This window comes from Elephantulus edwardii, unplaced genomic scaffold (assembly GCF_000299155.1).
Source record: "Elephantulus edwardii isolate Elephantulus edwardi_28Jun2011 unplaced genomic scaffold, EleEdw1.0 scaffold00103, whole genome shotgun sequence".
Lineage (NCBI taxonomy): Eukaryota > Metazoa > Chordata > Mammalia > Macroscelidea > Macroscelididae > Elephantulus > Elephantulus edwardii.
In genome coordinates this window covers 11,607,008-11,627,076 of record NW_006399853.1, presented here as the reverse complement: position 1 = coordinate 11,627,076, position 20,069 = coordinate 11,607,008, and the positions used below count along the sequence as shown (strand labels likewise).

The window sequence follows — 20,069 nt, the reverse complement described above, 5'->3', positions numbered from 1 at the left end:
AAGCACTGCTGACACCCAGGAGGTGTTCACTGTTGACGAGGAGTGGAGCCCTGAGTACCAAGGAGTGATCCAAGAATCAGAGAATTCGTCCATCAGATCCTTGGCAGACACACCCAGGAAGCAGGAGTGATGGATGGACGTGTGGAAGCAGTGTGCTGGGAGGGACAGGGACATGTGGTCACGGGGTCAACAGGACCTGCGCAAACAGGGTATAAATGTTCCAGCTGAACGCTGCTTTCGGAAGGGATTGGAGGGTCTTTCCCGACTGGACTTACTCTTCTGCTCTCTGTTTCAGCAGAATCAACTCTGCGCTTGCTCTGTGCTTACTGTCCTAGTCCCGAGGCGGCATCCTGGCTCGCGGTGACCCTGCAGGACACAGGTTTCCTCAGCTGTAATCTTCATGGATACAGGTTGCCAGGTCTTTTTCCCTGAAGCCGAGAGGTTTGAACTTCTAACCTTTAGGTTGGCAGCCAAGCTGTGTAGTCACTGTTCTACGAGCACTCGTTTACTCTGCTTGTTCTTGTTGTGTACCGTCCTGCTGCAACTGACTCATAGCTGACCCTCCAGTGGGTTTTTAGAGGCAGTTTGATTTCACAGGAAGACATTCCCAACTTTCTCCCAAGAAGCAGCTGGTGGATCCGAAACATGTGTTCTTGGGCTGGTAGCTCAACAACTTACCACTAAGCCATGAGCAGCACAGAGTCCACGTCCTTTGACATGGAGAGAGAATCAGACAAACGAGCAAATGGTGCTGCTGCAGTGAGGTGAGGACCACTGTTGAGCTGTCAAGGAGCCATGGTGACGCAGTGTGTGACACCCCCGAGCTGCTAAGGTAGGGGTCGGTGGTTCCAATCCACCAGGCACTCTGCAGGATGGACAGCCTCAGAGACCTGATGGTGTCAGAAGAGGCTCAACAGCAGAAGATTTGTGCCTTTTCCCCCCTTTTCATTCCATCTTATTATCAAATCTGAGTCAGGAGTTTCAGCTGGGGATTTGTTAGAACATAAAACACAACAGTAACAAACTTGACTTTGCACAGAGCATGTTGTATCATTGACCTCTCCAGTGGTTTGACCTCATCAGCATCTGCTTGGGTGGAAGACAAGCAGTCCCTTCTCCTGAGGACAGATAATACAGCCTGGAAACCCACCAAGTGTCCCAGGGAGCAGAATCAGTGGACAGCAGTGGACTTGGATCGTAGTGGTGTTGTTGTTGATGTTGTCCCTAGCTGGAGACCTGGACGGCTAACCAAAGCTTGGTGGCTCAAGCCCATTCAGTGGCACTTTGAGAAAAGGCTAGAGATGTGTCTCTGAAGTATGGTAGAATTTGTAGCTCAGTCCACCCCACTCATGTCACCAATCAACTCAGCTGGTTTGGCTCCATCCCATAGCATCTCAGGAATGCTGACATTTTGGGTTTAAATTAAGGGGAGGCTTTTGGTGGGGTTTGTAATAAGTCATTTTATTTGAAAAACTAGATTGTAAAGGGCTTTTTAGCCAGACAGACATAGATCTTTTAAAAACTTATTGTCATTTTAAAAAAACAAACAACTTATTGTCATTTAGGTGAAAGTTTACAGAGTAAACTGGTTTCCTAACTGAATGATTCTTACTCATTGTGGTTCTTGACGTTCTCCAAAGTGTAACAGCATTCTTCCCACTTCCTCCCTGAGTGTACTTTTTCCATTCATCCTTCTCGCCCGCCCCTTCCTGCCTTCTGAGCTTCATCCGTGGGCAGACACTGCCCTTTGGTCTTGTATGGTCGCCTGTTCCAAGGAATGTGTACTTTGCTGGTGTTCACCTTATACACATGTCTGCTGTTTGGTTGAAGGCTGGTATTTGGGAGAGGGTTCAGCTCCAGGCCCAAGGGCTTCTAAGGGCCACAGTTTCAGGAGTTCCACCCATCTTTATCAGACCATCGCATAGATCGTGAAATCTGGGCTTTTAAAAGACCTTAAAGACATAAATAAAGAGAATCAAAGCAATTTCCTTCTGAATTTAGTTGCCTTTCAAGCACATGGTCCTGTGTTGTTACCAGGTGTTCTGGAGTTGGCTCTGACTCACAGGGACAGAGCAAACCCCTGTCTGACCCTGGGCCATGTTCACTCTTGCTGTGGTCCGTGAGCCCAGTCTTGTAGCTACTGGTCAACTCCCTTCCTTGAGGGTCTTCCTGCCTTTGAGCTGCCCCCTACTTTTCTAGCAAGCATGATGCCATCCTCCAGGCTCTCGCCTTTCCTGACAACATACCCAAAGTACGTAAGACAAAGTCTTATCGTCCTTGCATCTAAGGACCATTCTGACTGATACTTGCATTAGAAATGAAATACAAGGGAGCTCTGGTGGCCTAGTGGCAAGAAGCTGCACTGCAATCCCTAGAGGCATGTGGTTTGAATCCACCAGATGCCCACCTGGAGAAGGAGGGGCAATCTCCTCCTGTACCAGTCAGATCCGATTTGACGGTACACACATACAAAATAATAAAATAAAAATGAAAAAAGAAATTAAATACAGTTATTACAGAACACATCAATTTTTAACACTTATTTACTAAGATGTCCTTTCTTGGAATATTGTCATGGTCAAGAGAATTCTATTTTCATAAAATGAAATCTTTCTATAACTTCACAGATCTAGTGAGGTCTCCGTCACCTCCCCAGGTACTGTGTGACTCCTTCTCCTGGTTACACCCAAGCTTTGCCACCCCGTCGACAGAGATGAAGGCAATCATAACATTACTGCTTCACATGGCTTGGGGGAATCCAGTGGGAAAGCCCACAGCACACTGATCCGTGAGACGCTCACTTTTCCTCTGTGCCTGAGCTTCTACAGAGCAGGATGCCAGCACACCACTGAGTGCCTGCTGGGCACTGGGCATCCTGCCAGGCAGTGACATGTTGGTTCTGACGTGCATGTGGTTAGCAGTGGAGGAAGAGACAGAGGTTCAGAGAGGCCAAGGAGGTCACCTACGGTCAGGATGCAATATCAGACGAAGCTGGGCCGTGTGAATGTGGTCTTTGCTCCACCAAGTACACACACCAAGCTGGTCTTCCTCCTAGGGCCCCCTCACCCTGCCCCTTCCCACCAGAATGAGAATATTCCCCTGCACAACAAACGTCTTGGTCCACCCAGGGCAGGAGGTGAGAAGCAGCGTCACAGTCATTGCCTCGAGTTTTGTGCTAAGAGATTTACTCTTAGAAGAAAGGTATGACTCATTCAAGAGATGTGAGCCTGTGTTTTCCCTGCCTGTGTGAGCTGACCTCTAACGGAGGCCTGAGCCGCGGTCTCGGGACAGATACGTCTTGACTTGTCTGTACTGGCTGTTGGAGACTCCCTCGAGAAAGTCCCACTGCCTCACGTCAGTCTGAGGGAATTTTACGTCAGTAGTAGACCCGCCAGAAAGTTTGTTTCTTAAACATAAATCTCCAAAAGGCCATCAATATTTATTATGTTCACTGATGGGGCTTTATAAGCGCTTAGGACAGCGTCTTGTGTACACTGATGCTCTGTAATTGTGTACTGAATGGATGGGTTTACAGTCACGGAGTCATCGTGCTTCTTCACACAGGAGGCTTCAGTTGGTTATTTTAAAGTGAGGTTTTAAAAAGGAAAAGGAAAAGAAATGAGTATAGTTTAATCAGAAAAATGACCATTTAAAAAAAATTATTATTTTGTGTGTGTATGTACCGTTAAATTGGATCTCACTGGTACAAGAGGGGATTGTCCCTCCTTCTCCAGCAGAGCACCTGGTGGGAAAATGACCATTTTTTAAGGTGGAACCTGATACCATCGCACGATACGCCGGGAGTCAAGCTAGCCATTCCAGGTACTCCCTTGTCCTGTGCACATCTCCTCCACATGCTGTCCACCTTTCGGTCTGGTCTATTCGTCGGTGGATGTGATAGTGATTAATAATGGGTGGTGTTGTAGATTAAATGTGACCCACAAAATATGTCCTGGAATCCTAATCCTTCCACCTTTGAATGGAATCCTATTTGGAAATAGGGTTTTCTCTAGCTTGTTGATCAAGTCTCAGCCACATTGCCCATGTTGTAAACCTAATCAGATTATTGACGGAGACACATCAGTGGGGGTTGAGAGGCCCTGTGAGAATCGTCTACAAGGCTAGGAACTTGGGAACATTAGGACAAACGACAAAGAAGGAATCAACTCAGCTTCCTGAACTGGGAGGAAATAAATTTCTATTCTCCAGAACCATGTACTTATGGTATTTCTGTCTTAGCAGTACTAGGAAACTAAAGACAGGTGGTGAGAATAAACATCCTATCCTAACACAGCGACTTTTTACCTGGAGTCCTGTGGAAAAAACTGGGCCGTGCTTGGCAGGGAATTTTCCACACAGAGCTATTCCATAAATGTTTATGGGCACATGTGAAGATATGATGATGGCATGGGCTTAAAATAAAGGACTGACACAGGTAGTGGCAATACGGAGAGAGTAGGAAGATTGGGAGAGGGGATTTTGAATAGGGCAGTCTATACCCATCTCAAGCCGGTACCAAGACACTCCCTGTGTTTTCTTGCCTTAACAGTTTGGCATATTTGTGTCATGTTGATGTTAGGGGTGTCTAATTGAGTTCCAATTTGTTGTGTGTTGTCAAGTTGGGCCTGACTCACTGATGCTCAGTGGGCTTTTAGAAGCCATAGATTTTATGTGAGGAAATTGCTCAAATTTCTTCCATGGAACTGCCTGCCTTTGGGTTGGCAGTGCAACCCTTTACCCACTAGACCAGCAGAGCACTGACCTCATATATCAGAGTAGAACTACTCTTCACTTCTTTCTACTACAGAGTCCTTGAGCAAGATTGAACCACCAGCCTTTTAGTTAGCAGGCTAGGCACTTAACCATTATATCACCAGGGCTCCATTTCTTATTAAAAGCTGAAACCACAGTAGCAAATGAAAAGAACATGCTATGTGTCATAGATGTTCAGGCAGAGTTGGAGCCATACGTATGTCCGTGCATGTACACTTACAGGAAAAGAACCCCTGATTCATTATTTCCCAGAAAGTCTTTCTTGCTTCCCCCTGTCCATTTTTACTTCACAAGGAAGAGTAGGCATGTACAAGGAGAACAGATTCTTCTTTTAGCAACACCAAGATGTGTGATGGTGATGCCTCCACTAGTGGTTAAATGTTGTTGTTGTTGTTGTTATGTGCCGTTGAGTCGTTTCCGACTCAAATGCCTCCTTAAAAAAACACACAACATGGTGAGGAAGCTCTGGTGGCCTAGTGGCAAGAAGCTGCACTGCAGTCCCAGAAGTACATGCTTTGAATCCACCAGATGCTCTGCTGGAGAAGGAGGGGCAATCTCCTCCTGTACCAGTCAGATCCGATTTGACGGTACACACACAAAGAAATAATAAAATAAGTTAAAAAAAGACCCCATCTATGGTAGATAATTAACACTGTAATAGAACAGATAGTGGGAAGAACTGTCCAGAAAGGATATAGGTTTAGGTGTTACATGTGTGACAGCAATCTAGAGCAAGGGATGCCTTGCACGGTGGTCTAGGGAGGGGAAGGGGAGGAAAGATAATGTGCAATAGTGAACAACAACAACAGCAATATTATTTAAAACAAACAAACAAACAAACAAACAAACAAACCATGGTCCCAATGAAAGTCCAACCCCTCCAAGTCTAGAGACTTAGTAGGTAAAGCTGGGTAGAGTTGGCCCAGTGGGTACGTAGTCTATTTAATTATTCATTCCTTCAGCAAATGTATACAGTATATATAAATGTATGCACAAATGTGGCCCTGGCATAGTACGTTTTGTGTTGTACTGCTCACCGAAAGGTCCACAGTTCGAACCTTGGAAGAAGGAGAAATTGTTTCCTCCCGTCAAGGCATAGAAATTCAACTGAGGCTTGCCATGAGTGGGAACTCATTCAAAACTGTGTGTGTATCTGTGTGCTGTTGTTGCTAGTTGCCGTCGAGTGAGTCATTGTGTCCTTAGGGAAGTGTGGGGAAACATAGGATTAAGCTTTGTCTTGGTGATATATAGTGTATTAAGTGTTGTACTGCAGTTCAGGTTCAAAGTCAGCAGTTTACCAATGACTCCAAAGATTCCTCTTGCAAACATTTATGCCTTGAAACTCAACAGAGGATTGCCATCAACCTGGAATCGATTAAACAGCACGGAGTTTGTTTTGACCGGCTTCCCCCTGGCTGGATGATGGCCGGGTAGGAGGGCGAGTCTCACCTGTGGGGTGTGGAGGTCCATGCGGGGACTCTGGGGCTGCTCTCTGGACATGAGCATTTCAGCTTCATGTTGTGCCCTGGGCCACATCTCCTCCTCACTCCAAGTAACACCTGGGCTCTGCGCACGTGGTCCCAGGTGGACGAGCTCAAAAGTAAGGCTGCGGGAGCCAAAGGCCCCGCCATTCTCATAATCTCAGAGTTCCTGCTCCTTGGCTGGATCTAATTTGATTCTATTTTAAAATAATCTATAAGCTGAAAGTTTCCAGACCTAAGAATTGAATTACAGAGTTTATTGCTTCTGCATCTTACGGTGTTTGCAGAGTACCAGGGTGGACTCCATCCTCCAAACATGAGATTTTATTTCTTCTTTCTTCTCCTCATCCTCAAGTGGGTCTGCTGGCCATGGGACAGGAGGGGAGACATCCGAGGGTCGTTACAGCAGAGCTGATGGACAGTGCCAGCGGTCAGTGTGAGCACCATTGCTCCGTCAGAGGCCAGTTCAAGTCCAGACCACTTGAATCTTTAGTGAGAGTCGGAACCAGTGAGGCATCCTGCTTTGGGGACAGGGTGACAATGGTGCTGTGCATACACTGCGTATTCGATGGCCTATGACCACGTGACAGGCAGTGTTCTAAACAATGCACCCACGTCCTGGGACTGACTTGCTTGCTAATGGCTGACGTGTAATTTCCATCTTTTAAAAAATTTTTTTTATTCTTTTATTATTTTTTGTGCGTGTACTGTCAAATCAGATCTGACTGGTACAGGAGGAAATTGTCCCTCCTTCTCCAAGAGAGCATCTGGTGGATTTGAACTGTCCACCTCTGGGATTGCAGTGCAGCTTCTTGCCACTAGGCCACCAGACCTCCCCAATTTCTATCTTTTTATTTTTTTCTGAGAGAGAAGGAGAAAGATGGTGGCCGTCAGGAGGTGTTTTACTTATAATGGGGATTTCACCAAGGGCCCCGAACACATGGCGTCTACACTCGCCCCACTCCGGGAAGTCATTTGGGGATTAATGCCTGGGTTTCCCTCATTCCTGCTCACCTCCTGGTCCTTCTGACAGCCATCGAGGATTAGCACCCTGGGTACCGCAGTTATGACCCATTGTGGGGCTGTCCTCGGAACAATGCTATTAATATCCCTTTTCATCTCCCTAGGTGCAAATTCTCCAGCCGGTCCAGGAACAAGCTTCTCTCAGCCCGATGCCAGCAGCTGGGGGCCCTGTGGTGGAGGAATTCGCCCTCACTGGGACCAGAGCGAGCGAGACCCTCGACTTTGGAGGGACCCAGAGGGAACGTGTGCCACTGGCTCGAGGCCTGGAGGTAGAAGTCTGTGCTGGAAGCCCAGGGTGTGAAGGTCAAGAGCAGGATGGTGCCGCCGGCACACCCGCTGGCTCCCTGGGAGGCTTGAATTGGGAGCTGAGCATCTCTGACACTGACCGTGAATCCACAGACCCTCGTGAGCACCTGATGACACGCCCCCAGGGTGACCACGCTGACCCCAGTGAGCTCGAGGCTTCCCCGATGCCACAGCCTGGACTCCCCAGTACTGTCCTCACCCTGGAAAATGCATGTGGTGGGCTATGGGTCAGAGAAGCCGTGGGTGACGTGGAGAGGTTTGAACCCGGTGACCGAGGAGCATGCTGGGACAGCACCTCCTCCCCCACTAGCACACTGGGTGATGAACATTTGCCTCCAGAAATGTGTTCCCTGGACCTCGAGCTGGCAGATGGTTGGAGCAGAGGATCTGATTTACACTGTCCTGAGGACAAGATAGTGGACGTGGTTGGTGAGCCTTCGTGGCCCACGTGTGAAAACAGCGAGGAGAGAGACTCAGGGGTGCCACCTCTTTTCGTCAACACGCTGACCTGGAAAATGTCACCCGTGGCCCGAGGCGGGGTCACAGAGGGAGGTGGAGCAGAGGTGGAGAAGTCCACCTGCAGGTTGGCCTGTGTGAGAAGAACTGACCAGGACAGGCTGGACCTCAGTAGCTCTAGAGAATCTCCAGACAGGCAGCTTCTTCCCTCTGAGGACGGCTCTTCTTTGCAAGTCAGAGAAGGAGGTGTGGAGAGGCCCAGCACCAGTGCCACAGACACCACAGATGCCACAGACACATTGGTCAGAAGTGTGGAGAGGCCCAGCACCAGTACCACCGATGCCACAGACACAACGGCCGGTCTCAGTTATGTTGTGATGTCTCCTCAGGAGACAGCAACATTTCCTGTCAATACTGAGGGTCTTTCAGTGAGTAAGGACCGTGAAGATACATCAGCTATTACCACTGCCGTCAAAGTCCACCCAGCCAAGTACTTTGCTTTGTCAATTGCTGAAAACAGCCGGGAAGCTAGTCCTAAGGCGAGCTCACCTCAAGAGTCAGGTAAAGACCTGTGCCAGCTTTCTTCCAGTGCACCTTGGGGCCATATTTTAAATGACTCCACTACTGAGTCTGTAAAGGAGCTGGCCAGTATGGCACCCAATGCGCCAGGAACCCAGGCCTGTCTTCCCCAGCGCTCAGAAGGAGGATCATTCTGGAGTGAGTCCCCTCTTCAGATAGGCCACCATTCTGGAGATAAAAACCAGATGATGGACAGAGCAGACCACAGGAGCCTGGACGAGAATTTCCAAGAAAAAGGAAGTGAAACAAAGCAGAAGTTCTGCCCAGAGTGCCTGCCCCACCAGGGTTCTCTTTTTGAAGATGATTTCCAAGAAAGTTTGCCCGCCACATCCGCTGCACAAGAGGAAACAGGCTTGGAGTCCTTGGACCAGTCACCAGGAAACTCTGGGCAAGCGACAGGGCAGGGCTCAGGTTTGGGCACAAGAAGCTCTGCAGTGGCGGAAGCCATCGTGGAAGAACACGGCCAGGCCCTGAGTGATGCCCTACCTCTTTCAGAATATCTCCTGGAGGAAGCTAAAGAGTATAGACCAGGAGCTGGGGACCCAGGCAGCATGTGGAAGATTCTAACCCTAGAGGCTTCTGTTGCAGAACCCTGGCCACCGAGACAGCTAACAGACTCTGAGTGTGAGGACTCAGGAGCTGTTCCCAGAATTCCTGACGGTGCCTGGGCTGGAGCTGAAGTTCTAAAGGCCGGTGCTTTGCTGGGCCAGCTGGATTCCTCTGAAGAAGCAGCACCAGCCAGCGGTCCTCAGTGTGGGTTTGACCCAAGTCTTGCTCAGAGTAACAGAGAGTCCCATGAATGGAAAGAACCTGTCAGCAGTGATGATGGGAGCAGTCTTTCTCCCCAGTATTTGAACCAACTGGGACCCTTAGAGTCTTCCGTAGACCCTGTCAGTGAAACGGACTCATGTTGCACAGATTCAGAAACATCCAGAACTGCAGGGAAAGGTGTAAACAGTATGAGTCAAAATCAAGAGGGAAACCAGCTCCGGATGGCTCACCCCACATTCTTGAGACAGTGGCTGAGCAGCCCTCAAATCCTGGAGTCTTCCGTAGACCCCATTGATGAAGTGTTGGGGCCTCCCACAGCCGCAGCGGGGCTCAGCAGCGAGAAGAGTCAATTAAAGGATGGAGACTTGGACCAGCGAGTAGAAGTCCAACCTACCGCCTGGCAGGTCTCGTATCCTGAGCAAGGGGGGGAAAGCATTCCAAGTGAGAGAAGCGCCGATCGAAACCAAGATGACCACAGGAGATGGGAGACCCCAGGAAGCAAGACTGACAAGGCAGAAGTGGAAGTCCAGTGTCCTGACGAGGGTGTGGAGACAGTCCCCAGTGCAGGCAGCGTGCTCCATGTCCAAGGAGATGGGGACAGGCGCCTTGGGGAGGCTGCCTGGAGCAAGGCCTACAACGCGGGAGTGACGCCCCCCACTCTGCCTCTTTCTAGCTCTCTGACCATAAAGGCTCTTGCATCTGTTGGAGATGACACCAATGCCACAGGTCAAAACCACGATGCCGTGAAACATGATGCTGCAGAGCCCAGCAACCATCAGTGTGACTTTTCTGGCTCAGAGGAAAAGAGGGTAAATAGTGAGGATGAGGGGGCTCAGCGTTCGCCACCTTCTGGTCGTCTGACTCGATCATCTCTTCCGTCATCGCCTGGAGGAAGCAGCATGGACTTCTCAATAAGCAACAGCCTCGAGGAACCTAACATAGAGGACCTTCACTGTGGGGAAACCCAACGCTCAGACTCACCCGGCTCTCCAGCCACTCCTGAAACATGTGAATCAGCGAAAGCTCCCAAGTTCCTACAGGACCCCTGTCCACGGGCCCCCACACCCGGCAGCATCAAAAAGCCCAAGGAGGAAGAGACATCTGGCTGCCTGGTGACCAAAGTGGGTAAATTTCCTGGGGCCCGGCCAACAGGGACTGGGTCCGAGGAGGCCAAGAAAAAGCAGGACTCCGCAGGGAGTGGATATATAGCTGAGGGAGTTAAGAAGAAAATCCTGTCCAGGGTCGCAGCCCTGAGGCTGAGACTGGAGGAGAAGGAAAACCTCAGGAAGACGTCGAGCTTTCTGAAGAAGATTCCGAAACTTGAGGCGTCCGTGTCACACACGGATGAGAAGAAAGACCATAAAAAGCCACCTTGCAAAAGAGAGGGCAAAGGTGAGCCTCCATGGTTCTTCGTCCCAGTTAGTCTGGGCTGGGCTGGTTGGTACCACATGCCCTGGCTTGGCCTCTGTGCTGTCTGCTGGTGGACAGTGAGGCTGTGGTCACATCTGAGGCCTTTAAACACAGTCTCTATATTCTCAGACTTGAGTACAGTTCAGTCTCCGGGCTTCTGGGGGCCATGTGCAAACAGAGTGCCAGGCTGACCCCAGAGCCCTGTTCAGTGGGACCAAAGTGGGCTCAGAGACTTGCCTTTCTAACAAGGGATCAGGCTGCTAGCTGAAAGGCTGGTGGTTCTAATCTGCCAGTTGCTCCTGGGAGGATGGGCAGTCTCCTTCTATAAAGATTTACAACCCCCAAAACAAAGTGGAGAGTCACTGAGTCAGAGCCAACCGATGGCAGTGGGCGCGGGTATAGTGACCAGAGCATATTGATAATGAGGAACGTCTGGGACCAGCTCTGTGTCACCTCCCTGCCCATTCAAACACCAGGGGACAATCTGAATTGTCCATTTCTAGATGAATAGACTTGACAGACAGCATGAGAAGCACTTTTGATGCTGGTAGTAGCTCCAGGTGGAATTCCAGGCAGCAAAGCAAAGCAACCATCCACACTGCACTGCTGGCTGGTACGGGGGCCTCTCTGCTGGCTCATGGTGCAGTAGCTGCAAGTGGGGGAACTTGGTCCATGATAGACTGGCACCAAGCTTCCCATCATCTCTGGCGACCCGGCTATCACGGAGTCACCTCCACTCTTGACGACCTCATGTGTGTCAGAGTAGAACTGCTGGCCAGGGTTTGCGGTGGCTGTTTTCAGAAGTCAACCACCAGGCCTGCCGTGTGAGGCACTCTTGGAGGGCTCAGACCTCTATGATCATTTGATGAGCAGCTGAGGACTCGAGCCATTTGCACCACCCAGAGATTTTCTGCCCAACAGATTGTCTTCCATCCCAGAGAGAAAGCTGACGTCCACCTGCTGGGTGGCAAGCCTGGCCTTTCTAATGTTTCTACTGCCACCCAGTGGCTACTCTGGCTAGTTACACATGAACCCTGGTTTACCAAGCTGATATTTCTCAGAAGCTATCTGGGGTGTTAGCCCTGCTCCCGGGGGGTCCTGTCCTTGTTTGCATTGCTTCATTCTCTCTCTTGCTAGCGAGGTTAACATCATTACTATCATTCCAGCCTACAAGAATATTTTCACCAAAAACAACAGTAATTAGAGAGGAAAAAAACATTTTTTTTTTAAAAAAAAAAAAAACCTATTGTTCAGTTGCTTTTCTAGCTTGTAGAGCTTAACCACAGTTATCCCGACAATTCAGACAGCATTCTGTGCCTTAAACCCCAGCTCTGATTTTTTTACCTGACTCATCTACTGGTCATTTAAAAGCATCTTTATTTGTCCCAAGTCATCTAGATGAGGCATCTCCACTCTCTTCTTAAAAAACAATAGTATCTGGCAAATGCAAGGTTACTTTATGCCTTACAGATACTAGTCAAAGAATTTTAAATCTGAAAAAAAATGAGTTTTATATTATTAGAACAATCTGTTCCTTTTCCTTCTGTGTAGATAAGCCACTTCTCCCGTCAGACCTGTTTCCTGATCCACAAATTAAGGATGATAATTATTCTCCCTGTCTCTTGAAATTGTGAGGGAATGAGGGAAGAGAAAATAGGGAAGACTTTTGCCAGCTGTAAAAATGCTTTGCAATAAATTGTTGTTGCTAATAAATAGTGTGATAATAAAACTGTAACATCAAACCAACTGCCCTTAAGTTGGTCTTGACTCCCAGCAGCCCTGCAGGGCGGAGTGAAACTGTCCATGGGGTTTCCAAGGCTGTGAATCTTTATGGAAGCAAACTGGCATATCCTCCTTGGAGCACCTGGTGGGTTTGAACTTCTGACCTTTCCCAGAGCAGCCCAATTCTTCCACCACCACACCCCCCAGGGCATACTGATCTGCAAATCTCTTGTTTCCAGCTCCTGAATTACTGAAAAAGATCCAAGCCGAGATGTTCCCGGACCATTCTGGAAACATCAGACTGAGCTGTCAGTTTGCAGAAATTCATGAAGATTCTACCATCTGGTGGACAAAAGATGCCAAGCCAATAGCCCAAGTACAGAGAAGGTGCAGTACTTGCCCCAGTTGCCTCACACTTGTTGATTGTCATGACACCACAGCCCTAGAGGGAGGTGGTACATTATCAGAGGTGAGAAGGGAAACTGAAGCTGAAATTCCTCACCCAGAGGACCCAGGCCAGAGGTGGGGATGTGGAGTGGGTGGGTGGGTAGCGAGAGGGATGGTGGGGGTCCTGCTTGGCTCTGCCACCAGGAAGTAGCTGAGGCACAGGAGTGACTAAGGGTCATCATTTCAGGGGTCCTACTGGTTTCTCTTGGACCAGTAAGCCTGCCCTCTAAAATGTTTCACATTTCTGTTCTTCAGGTCCTTCTTCTGTGGTCCCTTGTGGGTGGTCAGCAGGGGTTGCCAGATACCATCTAGTTCTCCATGAATTTTTCTTGTGTGGGTCTTTTCTGTCTGATAAATTCCCATCAACCAATCAAACAAAGCTAAGAAGGTGAATCCAGAGAGGGAGAAACAAGTCACATACACAAACACACACAAATAACAGCTACTGTGGACAGTGACAAGCCATCCGCAAGATGGGAAAAGAATTTCTTTCTGAGACCCCAGGATACTAGAAAGGGCCCTGGTAGCCCAAGGTTAAGCACAGTGGCTCGGCAGCTAGGTGAAAGGTGGATTTGAACTTTCCAGTGGCTCCATGGGAGCAAAGACCCGGTGGTCTGTTCTCATGAAGGTCACAGCCTCGCAAGCCCTGTGGGGAAGCTTTACACAGTCCTGTAGGGTCACTGTGCGTTGGAATGAACTCAACAGGGTAGTGGAGGTGAGGAGAGAGAGGGCAGATCTGTTTGATTAGCAGCCTCCAGATACACCTTCCTTTCTGGCAAGAAATGCTTATTCAAGTAGCCTGATGAGTTCTAGCTTGACCAAGCACACCTGTGGAGGTCAGCCTGTTCTAGAAACCGTAATCTTGGCCCAACACAGCCAGCAGGACTTGAACATCCATTAGAGGTATCTTTGCAAGGAAGGAGCTTCCTCTTCAGTTCCTGGGTCACAGAAGGTGTTCAGACTTCTTACCCTCAATACGAGTAGACGGGAAATGCGAGAAAGTGTGTAAATGTTCTGTTTAGTTACGTGCATCTATCTGAACTGGCATCCAGAAGTCATTTCCCCATTGTGATTATCAAAGACTTGAGTCGTGCTTTCAGATGTGTCACATCACTTCAGAAAATTCTACCTGTACCGTGACAGCATTAACTGCCAAAATGTGTGATTCTTCTGCGTGTCTTCCATATGGTTGAAGAAGGCTTGCCGCAGAGAAGCCGTGATTGCTGGTGGTTCCCCAGCGCTTAATTAAAAAGGAAGCACTAACCCTGCATCTCAAGTGCTTTCCGAAGCTGTCGGCAAGTCCACACAACTCCTCCTTGCTCTAAACTGAGCTGGCTCCTCTACGCTGAGCCGGCTCCAAGCTCACAGTCCCTTCTCCAGTAGCTGTGTGTTTATAAAGCCTAACCTGCCTCTAGGGACCACATGTCGTTAGTAAGCATGCTATTTAAACTTTAGTGATGATTGCTTTGTTTCTCCTGGTAGTACTATTGGTCTCACAGATATTCATTTGTCTTCTCCAGGCTAACACGTGGGACAGTTGCAAGTCCTTTATACCTTTGTGTGTTGAGTCATCCATGCTAGTTTTGGGGAACTTCAGATGATTTCTCTCCACTCAGTTCCTAGTTGAATGCTTCTTTGTCTATGTTCCTCCATGGAACCTCTCACTGCCTGGCCAAGTTAAAATCTCTCAAATCAATAAATATGGATACACTGACAACATCATCTTCAACTTCAAGTTTACAGAGGAAGCTGTGAGATGTCAGTGCTGTTGAAAGGGACCTGTGAGGAAGGGAGGTGTTTACACTTGGCCAAGCAAAGGATGCTGAAATAAATTTGTAAATAGATAGCAAACTGGTTAGTAGTTTTAAGACATAATGAACATAAAGAACATTCGTTTGGGGAAAAAAAAAACACGTTGGTTTGACCTTCGTGCTTCTGAGTTCATATGGAACCTCACCAGGGCTGAATTCTATTAAATATGTCCACATGGAACCTCTAAGTTCATATGAAACCTCACCAGGGCTGAATTCTCTAAGATATGTGTTATTGTTATTGTTATGCGCTGCTGAATCAGCTTTGACTCTTTGTGACTCTCCCTACAACAGACATAAAAGTAGTAAAACTGAATGTTTACTTGTAGTTAAATAATTCAGGTCACTGTTAAACAGTTGAGTCTTGATGGCATAGTGGGGAATGGTCCAGACTGCATATCAAAATGTCAGTGGTTTACATTCCCACCAACCACTCTTTGGGAGAAAGATGAGGCTGTGTCCCCCCGCATAAATACTTATACTCTTGGAAGTCTGATGCAGTTGGACTCTACTCGGTGGAAATTACTTCCTGTGCATCTGAAAGTTGGACAATGAATAAAAGAAAATCGATGCCTTTGAGTTGTGATATTGGTGATAAGGACTGAATAGCCCATGGACTGTCAAAAGAACAAGCAAATCTTGGAGAAAGTACAGCCAGGTTGCTCTTTAGGGGTGAGGATGGTGAAACTTGATCTCACATACTTTGGGTCTGTTATCAGGAGGGGCCAGGCCTTGGAGAAGGTTATCATACTGCAAAAGGTGGAAGGTCAGTGAAAGAGAGGAAGGCCCTCAACGAGATGAGTATAGCAGTGGGCTTGAACATGTGAGAGATTGTGAGGCTGGTACAGGATAGATATGGTCCAGACCCGTGGTTCTCAGGGTCATTGTGAGTCCTAGTTGACTCAAGAACACCCACCAACAGTAACAGCAATGGGTGTGGTTGTGCTTGTCAAACTGTGACTGTTGTTTACCTGCAAGGCCTGAGGACATGGCAATGCTGAGGAAAAACCACACAGAGAGAGAAAGAAAGAAAGAAAGAAAGTGAGGCACAGGGGGCCAGGTCAAAAAGACAAGGCCCTGAGTGTTCTTTTTCTCAGCATATATAGATAATACAAGCATTCCTTTACTATCAGAAAAGCCAGACTTCTTGCTACACAGTTATCTCAAAGACCCTAAAGTAATATATCTAACAGTTATCTCCGGGGCTAGAAAGGAATGCTTCCTTGGATATTCAGGATCCAGGGCTTTTGATGATTTACTCAGATAGTCCAAACACACACACAGGAAGTTTTTCTCTATTTACTGTAAATTCTCAAAGACAGTAGCTTCTCATAAATCTGTATTTCCTCTAAGTTCTCAAGGACTTTAAGCTTTCACAGCTGCTCTTCTGGGTCTTAGGAAGTCTCATGAATGCACCCTGTTTTTTCTTGAGGACACGTCTGTGTGCTTGTTTAGGAAGCTGCTTTCAGCTAAGTTCCCACTGAATGTTCTCAAAGCAGTACTCTTACTAAGTAAACTTGCATGCTGACAGTCAACCAAGGCACAGTGGTTTCAGAAACTCTCACAGGTGGCATGTAAGGGCCATGTGGGCTTCCTCTTGCCTTTGGCCCGTCTTGGGATGCTTTTCTTTAGCAGGCTAGAGTTTAGAAGTCCGATGTCAGAACTCTTTCCAGCGGCCCCAGGTGAGCCAAGGGATGATGAGAAGGTGCTAGCTCTGAGTGCTGGTGTGAAGGAGCAGGTCTTGTCTCCAAATGAACCTCAAGCTGACCTCTCATCTGACCTTCTTGGAAACCACTCTCCCCTCTTGCTTGGCAGGGAGTGTTCACGGTGCCCTGGGCTTTTGAGAGGGCAGCTGTGTACACAGAGGAGACTGGTGGGCAGGTGGGCAAAGTCTTGGAGATGGGTCACATCATTCCTCCTGGTTGTTGGTCTGGCTACTGTGGACTCAGTCTGTCATTAGGCAGTGGTTGGAAGGACCACCCAGTGGCTTCTCAATGCAGATTGGACAGTGTACAGCAGCGATGCCCACCCTGCCTGGCCTCAGGGGCTGGTGAGGGATGCGGACTCTCCTAGTACGCCTTCACCTCCGCGTGGTTTGTTCTGGGCAGTTGCTCTGCCTGTACTCCTGTTGGTCTTCATGACTTGCTTTCTCCAGCCAGCCCTTTCTGCCTGTGACCAGTTCTTCCATAAAAGTAAAGCGATTGAGCCCTTGACGGGTAATAGGCAAAGAAACTGAGCTTCTGACTGTTGATTCAGGAAGATCTGGGGTCTCTTCTCTCTCTGCACAGTGTGTGCTGATGTTTTCTGGTTGTCTGTCTCTTCACACTGGAAACCCTCAGGGGGTACTGATGACTGTGCTTTAAAACTTCCTCATGGAATTTTCCAGTACTGGATAAGTAGCAGATGCTCAACAGATAGAGAATGAACTCTTGGGAGTCTTAGGCAATTTTGTTTGGTAGAAAAGACTCACAATGATAAACTCTACTATAACATAAAATTACATATATTTTAACATAAATATAGATCTGTGTATACATCCACACACATCTTGTTTTGTTGTGATTCACTTTATTGCCCTTCACACAGATACTTATTTTTCTAGATACTGCCTTTCTTTTATTTTTAGTAATATTATTATTATTAATTTTAATGAAAATTTACAGAGGCTTTGGATTTCCATTCATTGATTGTTTACACTTTTCTCCCTACTCACCACTTATCCCCAGTTTGCTCTTCTCTTTGAAGAGTAAAACAGTTTCATTGTTACACAATCTCTCCCTCCAAGTCCACTCTACTATGCAGCTTTCATTTTGAAAAGTAAAAGAAAAATTCTTTCATTGTTATACAATCCCTCCCCCCAAGTCCACTGCACTGTGCAGCCTTCTTCTGGACTCCTGTCCTGACAATAATACCTAATATCCCTTTGAAACAGTTCTCTCCCTCATCTGTTTCAACGCAGTACACATAGTACACGTAATTTATCCCATCTTTCTCAGTCTCCCTCCAACCCTGATGTCAGTCCCATTTTACAACAGTGGCACAGTCTTTCTTTTTTATAAACAAAGTGACGGTTTGTTGCAATCATGACCACCAAGTCCAAAAGCACCATTTTCCTAGCAAGCTTGCATGCTCACTTCGTGTCCCTGCTTCATATTTTAGCCATTCTTGTAATATTTTAAATTTTTCTCAGTGTGGGAGAGGAAGACGGTGGATGAAATTGTTTGATACAGTGACTGGAAATGGGCAGGTGTGTCACAGACACAGAGATTAGTTCAGGACAAGACAGGGTTCAGAGCTATTGTTAATTGGGTTATTATGAGTCATAGTTGATTTGATGGCATATAATAATAACAATAACATAATCGCACACTTCATAGACTACAGGATAGTGGAAAAGTAACTTTTATATACACCAGAAAAACAAAAAATTATTTATTTTGTTTTGATGTTTGCTTGATTACAACAGTCTGGAACCCAACTCACAGTGTCTCCAAGGCCTGCCAATGTTATCATTATCGAAGTGATTATTATTTAATCAGCTCACTGAGAGCATTAGGTCAGAGAAGGGTCTGTTTCTTTCACTTCTAAGTCCAGTAGGAAAATGCACCTTTAAAATGATGCTGTTCATCCGTGTTCACATCCCCATTACAGCGCAGGTGACCACTCCATGGTGTCCTTGGCCATCGTTCAAGCTGGACAGAAGGACCAAGGCCACTACTACTGCTGCATCAAGAACAGCTACGGGAAAGTGACCACTGACTTCAATCTCACAGCCGAAGGTAAACTCAGTGTTTCGGTGGCCCCTGAAAGCCTCCCCCTGGTTGGAAGGTGCTAAGACTTCTCTCCTTTGTCTTCTAGTTCTCAGGCAGCTCTCAAGTCACCAGGATGTTCGAGGTAAGCCCTTTGATCCTTAGAGAAAATGGACCATGCGGAAGTGTGCCTGGGTACCGGGGGCAGGTGGACGAGTGACCAGTGGTGGCATCTGAGAACTAGGCAGCAGAGCCCTCAGGGTGCTGTTTCACACTGCTTGTCAGGCCCTGACTTCGCGTTTCAATCTCGTCACACTCTGACGCACAGACGCGCATGGTCTCCAGAAGGGCCTGGACCTCAGCATGAGGTCAGAGGGTGGAGGGGGACTTGGAGGGAGATTTCTTCCTTTCATTGTGAGCATCCAGGGTGTGTCTGTTGTTTGGTAGCATTGAGTGGACTCTAACTCGCTGCCTCGCTCAGTTCAGCAGAAGACACTCGTGCTTGATCCTGGGTCACCGTCACCATCGCCAGGTGCAACCACTGGGTCAGCCCATCTCATTAAATATTGCTCTTGTTTGCGGACCCTTCCCCTTGCAAGCACGATGTCCGCAGGCAGCCCTGCTGAGCGCTGGCCAACAGCACACCCAAACATGTTTTACTTCCTCCATTGACTTCTCAGTCTGACCAGCTAAGCCGATGCCCAAAGAATCAGGTGTCCAGGAGATTCACTGCCTTCAGTTGTAAAGAAAAGAAGAAGGTAGCAGTTGGGCCTTCCTTTTGACACGTGCACTCCATGTGGGGTGGCAACACCCCAACAGCAGCCTTTGAGCCTTCTGTCTGTCACCAGGCCACCCAGCCAATATAGTGTGATGTGTGTGTCCTTGAGAGAAAATGAGCTCCTATATACACCCCGGCTTAGCACATATCCTTACTCCTTCATGCGTGTGCACATGTGCGCGCACAAACTCTCTCTCTCTCACACACACACACACACACACACACACACACACAGAGCCACCATCACCTGTACACACTCACAGTCCTTCACACACACTCCCACACCCACTGCTACCCACACTCCTACATACACAATGCTTTTTTCCCTGTCAATTTTTTAAATTTCTTTTTAAGGTTGTATATTAATTTTCATACACAATTTGAATACATTGTGTTTCATCACACTTGGACTCAGAGGTGCTGGAAAGTCTCTAACAACCTGCTCAGGTGTGTAGAGTCCTTATTGGCTGAGTTCCCAAGTTTCCACCACATCCGTGCTCTCACCCTGACCCGTTTTAAACACAGCACTGTGGAACATGGGTGCCTTGCTCAGTTCTGAGAGCTGCAGCTGCTGCAGCTGTTCCCACAGCCCCGCCGACCTGGTGGGACCACACTTTAGCACAGTAGGACCTTCGGTAGATTGGCTAGACGGTGCAAATGGTCAGCACACTGGGCTCCCAAAGGCTAGAGGTTCTCATCCACCCGGAGGCACCGGGAAAGAAAGGCCTAGTGATCAGCTTCTGAACCCTGGGAAGCAAAGTTC

At 47.9% G+C, this 20,069-nt stretch overlaps 1 protein-coding gene across 1 annotated transcript in view; it reads left to right on the top strand.

The window, feature by feature from the left end:
- Positions 1-20,069, top strand: part of ALPK2 (alpha-kinase 2) — a 109,985-nt gene that overhangs the window by 67,224 nt on the left and 22,692 nt on the right. The window contains exons 4-7 of the mRNA XM_006891761.1: positions 7,382-10,781; positions 12,761-12,908; positions 18,431-18,558; positions 18,638-18,673. Coding sequence (XP_006891823.1) covers positions 7,382-10,781; positions 12,761-12,908; positions 18,431-18,558; positions 18,638-18,673 — 3,712 coding nt within the window. The remainder of the gene's footprint in view (positions 1-7,381; positions 10,782-12,760; positions 12,909-18,430; positions 18,559-18,637; positions 18,674-20,069) is intronic.